The following is a 17,535-nucleotide window of genomic DNA, read 5'->3' as shown; positions in this document are numbered from 1 at the left end:
CCAACTAACAAAATTATGAACCACTTCTATTTTGCCTTATATGTTATTGGTATTAACTAGCACTACTTTACTTGTGACTGTACTCTGTAATACTTTGAGTTCAGTTACTGCCTTATTGGGGAAAGGATGAGCAGGATGATAATGCAAATGATGTGACCAGATCAGAAGTTACTTCTGGAAAAAGATGTAATTTTATTTTATTTTTTTGTTTTTTATGTGATTAAATATGCTTTTTTCTTTTTTTAAAATACCTGCAGCATCTGTACAATCTTATTCATCTGGACTTGTCGTACAACAAGCTGGCATCCTTAGAAGGTGTTCATGCAAAACTTGGAAATATCAAGACATTGAATTTGGCAGGAAACCACCTGGAAAGCCTCTGTGGCCTTAGCAAATTGTATTCCCTAGTCAACCTGGATCTTAGTAACAACAAAATAGAACAGGTACAGCTTTATAATTCTTTTCTTTGGGGTTGAGAACTACATAGCCTTTGAACTATTAAAGGGCACCTGACAACTAAGACAGCCTCTGGATGTAGCATATGAATTTTCATCACACATACGGTACTTTTTTTTTTATATGAGAAATTTAGGAATCTAGAAAAAATATGTACATTATGGACTACTGGTGTTTTAGAACTCCTGAACTATAAGGACATGTAGAATGACCAGTCATATGTGTGACCCCCAAAAAATTTCAAAATAGACACATTAAAACTAGTAAAGATTTTTAAAAATTTTGTACGCTCCATACTTGGGAACATTTGATTTCCAGAAGTCCTGAGATTGTCATGAAATAGCAGGCAGAGAGGAAGTGGGGTTCTTGTATATAGACGGGCTCTCTTTCTCTCAACAATACACATACACATGCTCACTCTCTCCAACCCATGCACATACGTGTTCACTCACCCACCCACCCACATACATATATTCTCTCACACCCACCTACCCACATAAATATGCTCTGACATCAACCACACACACGTATGCTCTCTCTCATCCACCCACATTCACATGTTTTCTCTCCCCCCCCCCCCCCCCAACACACACACACTCACTCATGTATTCCTTCTCTCACTCACTTTTCTCCCCTCTTGAAGTAGCAGCAGTCTCCATTTTAAGTCCCTGTGGCTGACAGGGTGATCCAGCTGTAGCCTCATGTTCCTTCCTGCAGTGCAAGCCATGCCATGCCGCTCAGCTCCAAAACTAAGGCCCTGCCAGCTGAGCTTCCAGTTCTGGCAAGCCCGCATGACTTTTCTTAATGTTAGTGCAAATGCTTTTCAGACTACTATCCACCAAAAAAAGATGTGATAGTTTTCCTTTGGTGTGAGAGTTGCCCCTTCCTCAGAGTTTGGACCCACCCCACCGCATGCAGGTCTTACCACCCTTCCAATTGTCCAGTGCTTTCAGATTTGTGCCAGAGCTTTGGCAGGGGACACAGATGCGCCAAAATTGTAGCACCAGGTTTTCAGAACAGAGCTGCTCAAAATGACAGCACAAATTCCGCGCTCCCACTCTCCACACTCTGGCTAGACTGCATCCACAGGACCACTTTCACTATCTACCATTTCGCTGATTCTGCATGTACGTGAAGAACTTAGCCATATGCATCTCAAGAGGTTTTTTAGTCCTCTCCCTCATGGCAGTGCCTGGGCCCAAGGAACGGATTGAAAGAAGAGGTAGAACTGCATAGTTAGGATGGCCAAAAAAAGATTGTCATTGGCCATGGGCCATAGTTTGCCCACCCCTACTTTAGTGCCCACAGTGAAAAGTTATTCAATATCCACAAACATCAGTCTGAACCATGTTGAGGATGTTGGACCTTATGATGTCAACAGTTCATGTTACTCCCATGGTATGTTTCCATATGAGATAAATCCAATGGACTTTTAAGTCTCTGGACTTGAGCCACATAAGGAATTCAGGAGCACATTGATATCATAGGACAGCTCGGAGATCCCCTGTCTTTATGGTTCTCTCATACCAATCTGGTACTGCGATTATCCTTTCAAATTGCACCTTACCAAATAATTCTGTCAATGACCTAGATTGGGGAACTTCATATACAAGGTCTTCACACCCAGGACTCTTGGTTTGCCCAAGAAAATGACATTGCATCATTTTTATGGAGCTAATGATTGTTCTAAAAGTCTTCAGAGATCAAGAAGCCAACAGAATTGTCCTAATACAAACTACTCAGGTAGTCATGATCTGTGAACAAGCAGGGAGGGGCAGGTTCATGTCTCCTGTGTCAAGAAAATGTCAAAGTATGGGACTGGACCATTTTTATGGTACAACCTTGAGAGCCATGACTTGGTAGGAAAAGAGAATATCCTGCGAAACAAGCTGTCAGATTCTAGACCTACAGGTGTGGCCCTTGGATCAAGATTTAGTAAATTGGGTATTTCTAGAGAGGGGAACACTTGTGAGAGATCTGTTCACAGCCAGTGTGAATAGGAAAATCCGAAACTTCTGTTTCAGGAGCACATCAGTGAGCAGAATAGCATTGGATGCATTTTCTTCTCTTCATTGGTAGATAGAAACATTGGTACATGATAGCAGAAAAAGAGCATCTGATCTTTCTAATGTGCCTATCCATTTAACTGCTCAGCTCTATAATCCCTACCATGCCTTCAGAGAATCCCCTGTGTATCCTGTGCTTTCTTGAATTCAGTAATACTGTCCTTGTCTCCACCATCTCCACCAGGAGGCTGTTCCATACATCCTCTACCCTTAGAAGAAAAGAAATATTTCCTGAGTCTACCTCTTTTCATCCTTATCCCATAATTCCTCATTTCAGAGTCTCGTTTGCATTCAGAGGCCTATCTCCTGTGCAGGAAAGATTTGGAGACATTTAAATGTCTCTGTCTCATCTCCCCTATCCTACCTTTCTTCTAGGGAATAAATGTTCAGATCTTTAAGTCTCTCCCAGTATGCTGTATAGCAAAGACCATTGACCATTTTAGTAGCCACCCCTTGGACCAGCTCCATTCCATTTATATCCTTTTGTAGGTGCGATCTCCAAAATTATACACAGTATTCCAAGTGAGGTCTCACCAGATACTTGTATAGGGACAGTATCACTTCTTTTTTCCTGCTGACCATTCTTCTCCTTATGCACTTAAGCATCTTTCTTGTTTTTGCCATTGCCTTATCCTCCTGTTTTGGCCACCTTTGGATCATCAGATAGATAAACCCCCAGATCCTGCTCTTGTTTTGTGTATAGAAAAATACATTTTTAGCATTAAATCTTAGCTGCCAGACTCTAGACCAGCGCTTCTCAACTGGGGGGGGGGGGGGCAGGAAATGAGAGAGAGAGACTGCCAGCCAGCCTGTCTGTAAGTGAGAGCATGTATGTGTGATTGAGAGTGTGCATGTGTAACTGTGACTGAGAGCCTGTGTGTAAGTGTGAGAGCATTTGATTGAGATCATTTATGTAAATTGTGTGAGAGAGACCATGTGTATGATTGAGAGAAACTGGTCAGAGAGGTGGTGTGTATGTGTGCATAGGAGAGACAATGGAAGTGACTGGTCAGGGAGATGACTGGAGTGTGTGTGTGAGAGAGAGAAAGTGATTATGGGAATGAGAAGTCTCTGCATGTGGAGAGAGCTAGCACAGGAGTGAGAAACATGGGTGTGTGTGAGACACAGCATGGGAGTGAGAAGCCTGTATATGTAAGATAGAACATGGGAGTGGGAAGCCTGTGTGTGTGTGTGTGTGTGTGTGTGTATGAGAGAGAGAGACTGTTTGGGAAGGTGACTGGTGTGTGTGTGAGTAAGAGAAAGACTGGTCAGGAGATCATTGGTGTGTGAGAGACAGAAACTGGTATGTGAGTGTGACTGGTATGTGTGTGTGAGAGAGAAAGTGATTATGGGAATGAGAAGCCTGTGCATGTGGAGAGAGCTAGCATAGGAGTGAGAAATGGGTGTGTGTGAGACAAAGCATGGGAGTGGGAAGTCTGTGTGTGCATGTGCGCATGAGAGAGAGACTGTTCGGGAAGGTGACGTGTGTGTGTGTGTGTGTGTAAGAGAAAGATTGGTCAGGAGATGATTGTGTGTGAGAGACAGAAACCTGTATGCGAGTGTGACTGGTATGTGTGTGTGAGAAAGTGTTTTATGTAAACCGGTTTGATTTACATTTATTGTAAGAATATCGGTATATAAAAATTAAAAATAAATAAATAAATTATGGGAATAAGAAGCCTGTGCATGTGGCAAGAGCTAGCATAGGAGTAAGAAACCTGGGTGTGTGTGAGACACAGCATGGGAGTGAGAAGCCTGTATATGTAAAACAGAACATGGACGTATGTGTGTGTGTGTGTAAGAGAGAGACTGATTGGGAAGGTGATTGGTGTGTGAAAGACAGAAACTGGACATGGGGGTGTATCTGGTATGTGTTAGTGACAGAGAGACTGGTTGTGGGCCCTAATGAAGAGGACCATGAGTATAGAGCTTCAGCCACTACTGCTTCTGGTGTGTGCTACTGGCCTGCATGGAAGAGGAAAAATAATCCTTGCTGTAGTTACAAAATGTTAGGTTCCATATTAGGAGCTACTACCCAGGAAAAAGATCTAGGCATCAGAGTGGATAATACTTTGAAATTGCCAGCTCAGTGTGCTGCAGCAGTCAAAAAAGCAAACAGAATGTTAGGAATTATTAGGAAGGGAATGGTTAATAAAACGGAAAATATCATAATGCCTATGTATCGCTCCATGGTGAGACTCACCTTGAATTCTGGGTGCAATTCTGGTCACCTCATCTCAAAAAAGATATAGTTGCAATGGAGAAAGTGCAGAGAAGGCGCTACCAAAATGATAAAGGGGATATAATAGCTCCCCTATGGACAAAGGCTGAAGAGGTTAGGGCTGTTCAGCTTGGAGAAGAGACAGCTGAGGGGGGATATGATAGAGGTCTTTAAGATCATGAGAGGTCTTGAACGAGTAGATGTGAATCAGTTATTTGTGATTTCGGATAATAGAAGGACGGGGGAGGGGGGGGGGCGGCATTCCATGAAGTTTGCAAGTAGCACATTTAAGACTAATCAGAGAAAATTCTTTTTCACTCAACGCACAATTAAGCTCTGGAATTTGATGCCAGAGGATGTGCTTATTGCAGGTAGTGTAGCTGGGTTCAAAAAAGGTTTGGATAAGTTCTTGGAGGAGAAGTCCATTAATTGCTATTAATCAAGTTGACTTAGGAAATAGCCACTGCTATTAATTGCATCAGTAGCATGGGATCTTCTTAGTGTTTGGGTAATTGCCAGGTTCTTGTAGCTTGGTTTGGCCTCTGTGGAAACGGGATGCTGGGGTTGATGGACCCTTGGTCTGACCCAGCATGACAATTTCTTATGTTCATATCACAATTGCCATAGCTGGAATGTCCCAAGGGTAGTGTGTCCACTTCCGGGGGTTTGGGTAATGCAGTTCTAACCACCTGGTCCTTGATATTGGTGCATCTAGTATAGGAAAAAGGAGGTGGATTCCCGAACATGGAGTGAGGGCTTAGTAAATGCCAGTATCGCTTGATCAGTGTTATCTAGTGTGCCATATTAGAAAACCTTAAGACACATACTAAACTCTCCAGCAGTTGTTGGGATCTGTTTTGAAGTAACTGGTCTCTGTCAACAAATCTAGCTTGTAGAAATGCTTTACGAACTACATTCTTGGGGTAGCCTCTCTCCAAGAATCTTTGCAAGAGATCAACGAACTGGTATTTAAATTCCTCCACATTTGTGCATATATGATGTAGTCTCAAAAATTAACTGGAAGGCTACATTTGAACGACTGAGGATGAAAGCTCTAAAATTTGAGCAAATTGTTACACTCCATGCTTTTTCGGAAAATGATGGTAGAAATTTGGGGATCATGACAGCAAATAAGAATATCCAAAAAGGACAATTGTTTCTGGTCATAAGTGATAGTAAAGTGCAAGTTGACACATTGTATGTTTAACCACCGATGAAATTGATATAAATGTTCTGTATCAAATCATGTGAAAAAAAAAATATTAATGTACGTGCCCCAAAGTGTGACGTGTTAAAAAAAAAAAAAAATGAAGACTGATAAATCTTTCTTCAAACCATGTGACATACAGGTTGGCTATGTCTGGGCCACTGGAAACTCTATGGCCACACCATGTATTTGATGGTGGCAGTGGAATTCAAACATGAAAAAATTGTGATACGTGACTAGTTCTACAACTTCCATTAAAAACCCTGATGGATCCTGCTGAGGTCTGGGACAAGATGTTCAGTGAGTCATGAACCACTTCTAGGGCTGCGCTCAAAGGAAAGTTTGTATAGAGAGACTCTTCATCCAAACTGACTAGGTATTCTTCCTGTGGTACTGTATGCAAGGAGGAAAGTTTTCTAAGCATGTGAGATGTGTCTTGAACATAAGAGGCAGCACTTTGAACTTGAAACTGTAGAAATAAACCCAAAAGTGTAGCTAAGGGTTGTATTAAAGATCCATTAGCAGAAACAATGGGACAACAAGATGGATTTAGCAAAGTTTTATGTTCCTTGGGTACACCATACAGGAGAGAAGTACATGGGCACAGAATGCATTTGTCAAAAAATTTCCTGAGGGGGAAGAAGTGATGTCACCGACATGGATGGGAGCTTGAAAGAATCGCTCCCTTTCACACCCTCCTATTTTTATATCTTTAGGACCTACAGCAGTGATCAAAATCTACCTGCGGGTTTCTGACAGGTCCCTGAGTGGGTCCTGATGATGGTGAAAAAGAATTATGTGGACTTGCAGCAATATTCTTATGGTGTGATCGCACCGGAGGATGAAGAGCAGGACAAGATGGCCGTCAAGCACGGACCCATGCCGATTTAAAAATAAAAACCTATCGGAGCAATTTACACATGCTCTTTGCTCTTCTCAGGTGCCAGGTTTATCATGTGCCGATTTTACTTCATGGGTCACAGAACTGAACATGAATATCCAAGGTGTGAAGACTGAAATCCTTCACACCGTAACAGAGCTGAAAATGATATAGGGGAAATAGAAAGGTGAGTAGACAAGCTGGAAACTTAGGTCGAAGAACAGGCTGACCAGACCACTAACCTGCATAAAAGGCTGCAAGTTTTTTATTCCATGTAATCAGCTATGCAGGAGAAGTTAGAAGACCCAGAAAATAAGTCTAGGAGATGCAATTTATGCTTCAGAGGGATCCCTGAGCAAGAAGATTATAAAGATGCCTTTGCAATGGTGCAGTTGCTGAGCAGATTCCTCCTTTCCAGCACCATTGAAGAGGAAGTCGTTAGTGATATAAAAGTTGGAAGGGCCCATCAAGCTCTTGGCCCAAAAAGAGGCAATTTGCCTAGGGGCATAATTGCCTGTTTTCAAAGCTGACAGGCGAAGAATAAAATTCTCAGAGCTGCAAAAATGGAGAGCCAAGTAATATGGTGAGGCCACAAAGTGTTGATCTATTCTGACTTGTCACCACTTAACATTGCAAAAACGGAAGAATTTGAATATGGTCACTGACATCAGATACAGATGGCTGTTCCCCTTTGGGCTTGCTTTTACCATCAGCAGGGTTACATCATATTACAAAACCCCCGCAGGGGCAGCGAAGATTTTTCAATCTGCAGGGATAACTGCCCACATACAGATGGAATCCTCTGAGTCAGCAAATAATAATCCTACGGAGTTCCCAAAGTGGCAAAGAGCTACTAATGGACGGCATCATTTGCAAGGACAATCTCAACTCTACATCTTCTAAGATGTCCGAAACCTGAGATTTTTTTTTTAACTGTTTTTCTGTGGCTCCATATTCACTCAAAATTGACATACCAATTTCTGGTGCTACGAAAGATTTCTGTAAGCTCCTCTTTCAATTTTTATTTAATTATTTATCTTTTCATAATATGGTCCATTGGGCAGGATTACTCAGTGGAAGGTTTAACAAATAAATACAGAGTACATAGTTTTGTATCCATGGTATTTCCTTGATAGCACAACCTTTAGGTAGACTTTATGCAGAGTTCTTATTGCGCTCGAGGTCGTTATTTACAGTCTTTTTATTTTGGGGGTGATGGGAGATGGTAACACGGTGACGTCATTCCTTCATTACTGCTGGAGCTGGAACGGGCTTCACTGAGGTTCCTAGGAGGGAATTGGGAGTGGGGGCAAGGATTACGGGAGAACTTAACCAAACCTGATAAGGTATTTAATAGGGGGAGATGCAATAGTTTTTCTATCCTGCTTTGCTATCAGCCAGATACGGGCTTCCAAAGTTTCCCTGGGCAAAGGTTAATTTTAAATTTTAATTATCTCATATATGGTTTTTGCAGATCTTTTACTTTTTTAATCATGGCAAATATTAGATTTGTCTCGCTTAATGCCAAGGGGATAAATTCTCTTTATAAAAGGAGCATGTTTAAAGAAGCAGCTCGTTTAAAAGCTGATGTGCTCTTTGTTCAGGAAACACATTTAAGAAAAAGAATTGGTTTGCTCAAACATAATAAACATTATACACAGGGTTTTTTAGCCTCTAATTCTATAAAAATAAGTATAGGGATGTGGGCATAATGGTGACGTCACTAATAAGATGTGTGCTGAATTTCATATCCTTCATCAAGTTGCGGATGGCAGATATTTAATATTACAGAGGTCTACTCCAAATGGGAAATATATCTTCGTAAATGTATATTGTCCCAATGTAGATCATTTTCATTTTTTTCAAGAACTTCAAGATAGACTCTAATTTATCATAAGGGATTATTTTTATTTATTTATTTATTTATTTGTTATTTTTATTATACCGAGTTTCATGATAGGAATCACATCAACCCGGTTTACAATTAACAATGTGAGTAAAGGCAGAGAGTAACAAAGTAAAGAACATTTCCCAATACAAGACCAAATATAGTATGAAACTTAACAAATATTATAATAATATTTTGGATGTGAGAAAGTTACAAAAAACATGGAAAAATAACTTGGATATGAAAGGGGAAGAATTGTAGAACGACTATAAGCATTTTAACCAGCTGTATCAATTAATAAATATGTATAATATTATAAAATGTAGATGTGTAGCAAAATGATTAGATAAGATATTGTTGTGAAGTATAATAAAATGTTGCTGTGACTGCGTGTGAAGTTAGTGGGATTTTTTTTTTTTTTTTTTTTTTTACAGTTCCTAACTTTTGTGTTTATGCTGATGATGAGTGGGAAATTTAATCCAGATCTGGGAAAGCTTTTTTAAAAAGCCAAGTTTTTAGTCTTTTCCTAAAAGTTGGAGCGCATGGTTCTTGTCTTAAGTCCGGTGGGATGGAGTACCAAAGGATTGGACCTGCTGATGAGAGAGCTCTTGAGCTGTAGGATTTATGATGGTAGGTTTTGGCATGTGGAACCTGTAGTGATTCTTTGTAGTGTTCCCTGATGGGTCTGTCTGATGTGTGTTTTTTAAAAGGGATTTGTAGGTCCAGTTGAGTGTGTTGATGGATGTTCTTGTAGATAATCATGATGGTTTTATACATAATTCTGAAGTGGATCGGTAACCAATGAAGGTCTTTGAGGATGGGGGAGATGTGGTCGATTTTCCTGGAGTTTGTGAGGATTCTGGCTGCTGTGTTCTGTACCATTTGTAGAGGCTTGGTGTAGGAAGCTGGGAGGCCTAGTAGAAGAGAATTGCAATAATCTAGTTTGGAGAAGATTATTGCTTGCAGGATTGATCTAAAGTCATGCGCATGGAAAAGTGGCTTTATTCTTTCAGGATATGTAATTTGTGGAAGCAGTCTTTGGTAGTTCTGTTAATGAATGGTTTGAGGCTAAGACGATTATCTAAGAAGGCTCCTAGATCTCTTACATGGGTGGTTTGTAGGAGTGTTGGAGGCTTTGAAAGTGTATTGTTGTTTTCAGGTGCTATAAGGAGATATTCCGTTTTCGACGCATTGAGGACTAGGTTTAGGCTGTTGAGGAGGTGTTTGATTTCTAGTAAGCAATTGTCCCAGTATTCCATTGTTATCGAGATTGATTCTTTTAAAGGGATCACAATCTGTACGTCGTCAGCGAAGAGGAAGTGTTTCAGGTTTAATTTTGTGAGTAATTGACAAAGTGGTAGAAGGTATATATTAAATAGAGTGGGTGACAGGGAAGAACCTTGTGGCACCCCTCTGGTGGAGGGGTGATATTGGGATTCTGTATTATGTATTTTGACCCTGTAACCTCTGTTTTCCAGGAAGGTTTTGAACCATGTTAGTGAAGTAGCTGTCACTCCAATATTTGCCAGTTGTTTTAGCAGGAGGTAATGGTTGACGGTATCAAAGGCCGCCGAGAAGTCAAGGAGGATTAGTAAAAATGCTTTGCCTTTATCGATTCCGGAGAGGAGGAAGTCTGAGAGTGAAAGAAGTAGTGTTTCTGTGCTTGCAGCTTTTCGAAAGCCATATTGGTTTGGAGACAGAATTCCGTGGTCTTCCAAGTAGTTGGAAAGTTGAGTGTTCACCAATTTCTCCATTATTTTGGCTATGAATGGAAGGTTGGAAATAGGGCGGAAGTTGTTGGGATCATTTAGATTTAGATTCGATTTTTTTAGGAGGGGTTTGATTGAAGCTGTTTTTAGCTCATCTGAGTAGATACCCTGGGATAGTGAACAGTTTATAATTTCAGCAAGTGATTTTGATATAATATCAGGAATGAGAAGTAGCATTTTGGAGGGAATTTGATCAAACGGGTGTGATGAAGGTTTCATTTTCTTCAGCACCGATTGTATCTCTGTGACAGTGATGGGTTCGAATGCGTTAAGTTGGATATCTTTGTTAGGGAGAATATATGTGTTATCTTGAGAGCTAGTGGTTAATGGCAATTGATTAAGGAGTTCAGAGATTTTTTTGCTGAAATGAAGAGCCAGTTCGTCTGCTTTGGTCTGAGAAAGTTCGGGTGGTATATCAGGAGTGATGGGTTTAGTGAGATTGGAAACGAAGGCGAATAGAGCTTTCGAATCATTGATGATGTGATGAACCTGACGGGCATAGTAGTCTCTTTTTGTTTTCTGTGTACTGATTTTTTTTGGTGGAGCGTGCGTTTGTAGTCTGACAGTGAGGCCGGAGAGGGGGCTTTACGCCATTTTCTTTCTTTCTGCCGAAGTAGTTTTTTGAGATTTCGCAGTTCATCATTGAACCAGGGTTGTCTTTTGGATGCCTTTGAAGACGGTTTTTTGGTGGTCAGTGGGCAAAGTGTGTTTGCTACTTCTTTTGTTATTTTGGACCATGATTGGATAGCGGAATTAGGTGTAGAAACATCGATGGATGGTAGTTCTGGGGCTATAACTTTGCTGAGGAGTTCAGAGTTACATGTTTTTCTGTAGAGGAAAGCGGGTCTTGAGTCAGGCTTAAAATCTGGTTGTGGTAGGGAAAAACTGGTGGTGATTAAGGAGTGGTCTGACCATGGGACTTGTTGACAGTCAGGTTGATTTGTTTGGGATATGCCGGCATTTGTAAAGAAGAGGTCGAGTGTGTGTCCTCCTTTGTGAGTGGGTTTGTTGATTTGTTGTTTGAAACCCATTGCAGACATTGCGGTGAGGAAGGCTTCGCAGTTCGTTGAAAGGGGAACTTTGTCAACATGTAAGTTGAAGTCGCCCAAGATTATAGCTGGGGAGTCAAGGTTAAGGTGTAAAGTTATAGTTTCTAGAATGGGAGAGGTGTCTGACTCTAGCAGGCCTGGAGGGGCGTAAACTAGAAGGATTTGGAGATCTTCTGATTTGAACAATCCTAATTCTAATTTGGTATTTGTGTTGATAGGATAGGGTGTGAACCTCAAGGATTTTTTTATTATTATAGGAAGAAATTTTAATATAGTGCTAAATCCATATGTTGATACTTCTGCAGAGAAAAGTGTTATTTCTGCTCATCAGCGTTCATGTTTGCGGGCTTTAATGAGTAAAATGGGAACAATTGATAATTGGAGATTCTTACATACTAATGAGAAGGATTACACTTTCTACTCTGAACCACATAATTCGTACTCCAGAATTGAAATGTTTCTTATAGATAAACTATTGGTTTCCCAAGTTACTTCTGCTTATATAGGTTCTAGAACTTGGTCCGATCATGCACCTATTGTGTGTGATATACTTCTAAAACAAGATGACACGGGAAACCATTATTGGTGACTTAATGAAGCTTTATTGCAAGACACAGCCTATTGTGGACATTTGCAGGGGGTAATTGAGGAATATGTGGAACTGAATGATGATGGCGCTATTTCAGTGGTCTCCCTGGGAGAAGCTCTTAAGGCTATTTTACAAGGTCATCTGATTGCAAGGTCCAGCTACAAGAAAAAGGAAATAATACATTTAGGCTTCATTTAGAAGCTCAAATTAAAACACTAGAGTATAACCACAAAATATACAAAAGGTCTACAGATTTAATAAAACTATTTAAAGCAAGACAGGACCTGCAACAATTGAATATATCAGAAATTTCCCATCAACTAGACCTGACTAAACAGTGATGTTTTGAAGGAGGGAATAAAGCAGGGAAGCTGCTGGCCCAGTCTTCAAAATCTAGAATGTCACTGAACCAAATACTTAAGATTAAGAACGCTGAAGGTTCTGTCTTTATAAAGCTTCCCTGATTAGGGAACTATTTTTGCAATTTTATGCTGACTTGTATAAACAGGATACCTCAATATCTTTGGATGCAATGGAAGAATATTTATCCACAATAGAGATCCCATGTATTGATATGCCACAACAGGACTTACTGAATAGGAAGATTGCAGAATTAGAAGTTCTACAAGCTATAAAGGACTTGAAAATGGGGAAATCTTTGGGTTTAGATGAGTATACAGTTAAATTTTATAAAGTGTTTGCTGATCAATTAGTCCCATTGTTAACTAAAATGTTTAACTCCTTGCTGGGTGAGACAGAATTAGCTCTTCATAACAATATCGCAGGAATTAGTGTTACCCAAACCAGGGAAAGATGCCACGTTATGTGGTTCATATTGTCCTATTTCTTTACTTAGTATAGACCTTAAATTATTGGCAAACATTTTGGCTAATTGTTTAGGAAAGTTATTATCTACCATTATTCATAACAATCCGGGTTCATCTCTGGGCGCATGGCACTTGACAGTGTATGGTGGGTTTTAGACTTAATATGGTGGGTGCGATATCGGTCTACACTTTCTGTCCTGATGGCGGTAGACATCGAGAAAGCTTTTAACAGAGTTCATTGGGCATTTTTATTCCGAGTTCTGGAAAAATTCGCATTGGGCACTAATTTTATCAAGTGGGTTCAGAGGTTATACACGCATCTGGAAGCGTGTATTAAGATTAATGGAGGATATTCAATACCTTTCTCAGTACAGAGGGGCATAAGACAAGGTTGCCCCTTATCCCCATTTTGTTTTGCTTTGATAATGGAACCCTTTTCTGCAAGGATCAGGGCTAACATAGATATTCAGGGAATCTTGGTGGGGGATACTTCTTATAAAATTTCTATGTTTGCGGATGACATCCTCTGTACCATAAGTAGCCCCTTGAACAATTTGCAAGCTTTATTGCAGGAAATGAGGTCTTATGACAAGGTTTCTGGGTTTAAAGTTAATATTGATAAGTCAGAATTTGTTTATTTGGTTAAATGAGGCTGATCAAACACAATTGCAAGGAGCTTTTCCGTTTAAATGGGCAAACATCTCTATCAAATATCTGGGGGTACAGCTAAGCAGGAAGAACGAAGATCTTTTTCCGTTAAATTATAAAAATCTGGCCAATGAGTATTTTAGGGATTTGGACACATGGAATAGACTTAGGGATTTGGACACATGGAATAGACTTAACTTGTCATGTGGATTGCCACTTTTAAAATGAATGTGTTACCTAAGTTTCTCTATATTTTTCAGACTTTGCCTATAGAGCTATCAGAGTCATTTCTGAAAACAGTACAATCCCAGATTTTTAGTTTCATATGGAAAAGGGCCACCAAGGGTAGCGTGACATATCTTATTTCCATCTAAAGCTCTAGGTGGCTTGGAAGTCCCTAATTTAAAAAAATATTATGTCACTGCACAATTAAAAGCGGTGGTAGATTGGCATCAAGTATATAACTGTAAACAATGGATCACTATTGAACAAGCCCAAGCTTGTACCTAAGGGGAGCTTAGGTACATCCCAGGAGTCTGAACTGATCTGGTTTGGATAAGTTTTTAGGGGTTAAATCCATAAACTATTACGGTAATTAATAAGCAATAGTAGCTTGTGATCTATCTAATGTTTGGGTACTTGCCAGGTTCTTGTGACTTGGATTGGCCACTGTAGTAAACAGGATACTGGGCTTGATGGAACCTTGGTCTGACCCAGTATGGCATATCTTATGTTCTTATGTAATGATGTGTCTATTATGGGACAATTTTGGCTTCCTAAATATTATAGAATATCATCTATTCCTATTTCTTCCTACATAAGACATACCCTACAAATTTGGGATTGGTGGAAGGGAGCTTTTATAGGATCTTGTATTGCTTTGATGGGGAGCCCGATTTGTGATATGTTTTCCACCAGGGTTAACATCTAGTACATTCAGAAGATGGAGAAGTTTGGGGTTACACCTTATTGGCTGGGTTTTGGGATGCTAATGGATCCTGGATTTTAATAACTATGTGAAATGTTTTCTCTGAGTCAGGCTGATTACTATGCATATTTACAGTTATCTCACTGTCAATTCCAATACTATTAAACCACATTTAATAGGAAATAAATCCTTATTTGAAGGTATGTTTTTCACCTCAACCCAGCACAAAATTGATATCTAAACTATATATGTTCTTGCTGGGAGACTTGAAATCCAAACCCCAACACCTTACGGCTTGGGAAATGGATTTGAGAAGTCCTTTGGAGGAAGCGGAGTGGGAATATTGTTTTAATTCCTTGTGGTGGAGCTCCATGTCTGCCCTTTTGGTTGAGAATGGGTATAAATTACTTTATAGTTGGTATCTAACTTCGGTGAGGCATCAAAAGATTTATCCAAAATTATCTGGTAAATGCTGGAGGGGGGTATGGAAGTGAGGGCACTATGTTTTATATTTGGTGGGACTGTATCAAAGTATCTACATTTTGGGACTGCTATCTGAAATATTACAGTGTGCTGTACCCAAAGATCCACGGTATTATTTCCTCCTTTGGATCTCAGCAAATGTCAACAGACATTATTCTCTCAAGTCATCATAACTGCACAGATGGTGCTCACTGCAAACTGGAAACAGGTGAACTGCCCAACTCTTTTCATGCCCGACTCTTGCCCAGGTAGCATTCTTTATTTGCTACCCGGCAAATTGATGAAGATACGATTGGATGATTTGGACAAATTTTATAAAAATCTGGCAACCATATATATCATGGCTGCAGATGGACAAACTAACAAGTGACAGCTCTGATTCTTATAGAAATTTGGCATTGTTGACTCGGTTAAATGGGGGAGGGTTTGAGGGAAGGGATAAATACAAACTCTGTATAGAAAATCAATTCTGGTTTCAAATGCATTTTGTATTGTTTACGACTAATAACATTTAAGTTAGAAAGAAAACAAAAACCTCGTGAGGATGCTTGATCGATCATTTTGGTGATCTTGTCCTATAGATGGGAGGAGGGGGTCTTATAACAATGTAGAAACGAGTCTCCTCAAGTTATCTATTCATCTCAGCAGTGCATGCACAGGTGTCCATTATCACTATGCCTCCTCCTTTGTCTGCCGGCAGATTGAAATCACCTAGCAATAGCACCTCTGCTTTCATAGCAATATTGTGAATATCCTCCATTAAATCTTGAGTAAACAAGGCAGGAGTCCTCGCTAACAATTTATGTACATAATGCTGTACTTGGAGGTAAGCATAAAAATGTTTGTGGGGAAGTTGAAACTGGGTCTGTAGCTGATCAAATTAAATAATTGTTGATCGCACTTTACAATACAATTGTGAAACTTCCCTCAATCCCTTGCCATCGCCAAGTATGAAACACCGAATTAGATAACTCTGGGGCAAACTCTGGATTGCCAACCAAGGGGATCAACTCAGTGTCCCAATGTTTCCATCGCCCACCAATGACCATATATTTCCAAGCCATTAATACAGGTTTAATCAAAATATGATTTTTAAAACTTCTGGGTAAATCGGTACGCCGAGCATGCAGAATCCCCATAGGGGAATACGGAAGTGCCAATGCATTAGCAAAATTGTGCATATCAAATGTAAACTCTTCTGAATAACATTCTCATCCAAACCTTAGCTGGCAAGTCACATTGTAGAAACAAAAGTCAGGCATATTCAATCCCCCATACTTCTTGGCATTAATCAGCTTAGCAAAACTGATTTTTGAAGATTAACCCCTCCAGATAAAGTTATTGACTAAAAAGCGTAATTTATTGATGTCTTTTACTGTAAACCAAAATGGGAGCTTTTGAAGCTTATATAACAACTTAGGGAGTAAGGACATTTTAAAGATAGCACATCTACCAAAAAGGGAAATAGGTAAATCCCGACAAGCTTTCAGTTTTTTTTTTCAATTTCTGTAATAGTGCTGGCGATATTGAAACCATACAGTTTAGATAATTCTTGCGGTATAAGAACACCCAGATATTTAATAAGAGGATGCCCATTGAAATGGAAAGTGACCAGGCCAAGAGTGCTTAGTTATGCACAAGATGAGATAGGGAAATATTTATCCTCAGTCCGCAAAGCTCCCAAAATCATCTATCAGCTTCAAGACAATGGGAAGAGATTCCACGGGTTCCTTAAGCAAACCAGCATGTCATCAGTGAAAAAACACATTTTTGTTTCGCTCAATAACAGACCTTTTATTATAAGGTCGTTTTTGATTTTCAGGACCAATGGTTCAATTGCTAACAAATTTAACAGTGGCAACATAGGGCAATCCTGATGTGTTCCACCATACAAGCCAAAAGTTTCAAGACCATGCCATTTGTTAGTATCCTGGCTTGAGGATTAGAATATAAAAGTGATCCCCAAGCTAGCAGGGACTCTGTGAGTCCAAAAGCTTTTAAAACCCAAAATAAATAAGACCATTGCACCCTGTCAAAGGCCTTTTCTGCATCTAAGCTAATGATAATACCCTTTTCATTATCTTTCACCTAAGACCCAAGTGCCGCTATTAATTTTCTAACATTTGTAACACTGTGTCGCCCACATACAAAGCCAGTTTGGTCTGGGGCTATTAATGTGCAGATCACCAAATTAAGACATTTTGCTATTATACAGGCCAGGATTTTAACATCTACATTAATGAGGGAAATCAACCTATAGGACTCTGGCAATTCTAGATTTTTTCCCACCTTTGGAAATACCGTGATCAGTGCTTGATTACCATATTTAGGTAAATGACCCTTGGAAATGCAGAAGTCATACATCTGTAATAAAGAAGTAGCAATCTGTCTGCCAAATTTTATAGTAATCAGATCCCAGACCATTGAAGCCGAGTCTTAGCCAGTTATACTCGATGAATAGCAGAAGCAACTTCTTCACTGGTAATAGGTTGTGCTAGACCTTTAATTGAACAGAGGACAACTT

The 17,535-nt window shown here is 39.8% G+C and overlaps 1 protein-coding gene across 10 annotated transcripts in view; it reads left to right on the top strand.

Annotated features, from left to right (window-relative positions):
* Positions 1-17,535, top strand: part of NISCH (nischarin) — a 191,488-nt gene that overhangs the window by 87,384 nt on the left and 86,569 nt on the right. For all 10 annotated transcript variants that reach the window (XR_003856393.1, XM_029599458.1, XM_029599457.1 and 7 more), the window contains exon 11: positions 258-443. Coding sequence is in view for 9 of the 10 variants with exons in the window: in XM_029599458.1 (XP_029455318.1) it covers positions 258-443 (186 nt within the window). In the remaining variant the exon portion in view is untranslated. The remainder of the gene's footprint in view (positions 1-257; positions 444-17,535) is intronic.

The sequence above is a fragment of the Rhinatrema bivittatum genome, chromosome 4 (genome assembly GCF_901001135.1).
Source record: "Rhinatrema bivittatum chromosome 4, aRhiBiv1.1, whole genome shotgun sequence".
NCBI lineage: Eukaryota > Metazoa > Chordata > Amphibia > Gymnophiona > Rhinatrematidae > Rhinatrema > Rhinatrema bivittatum.
Note: the sequence above shows the minus strand (reverse complement) of the source record. Positions and strands in the feature narration are given on the sequence as shown.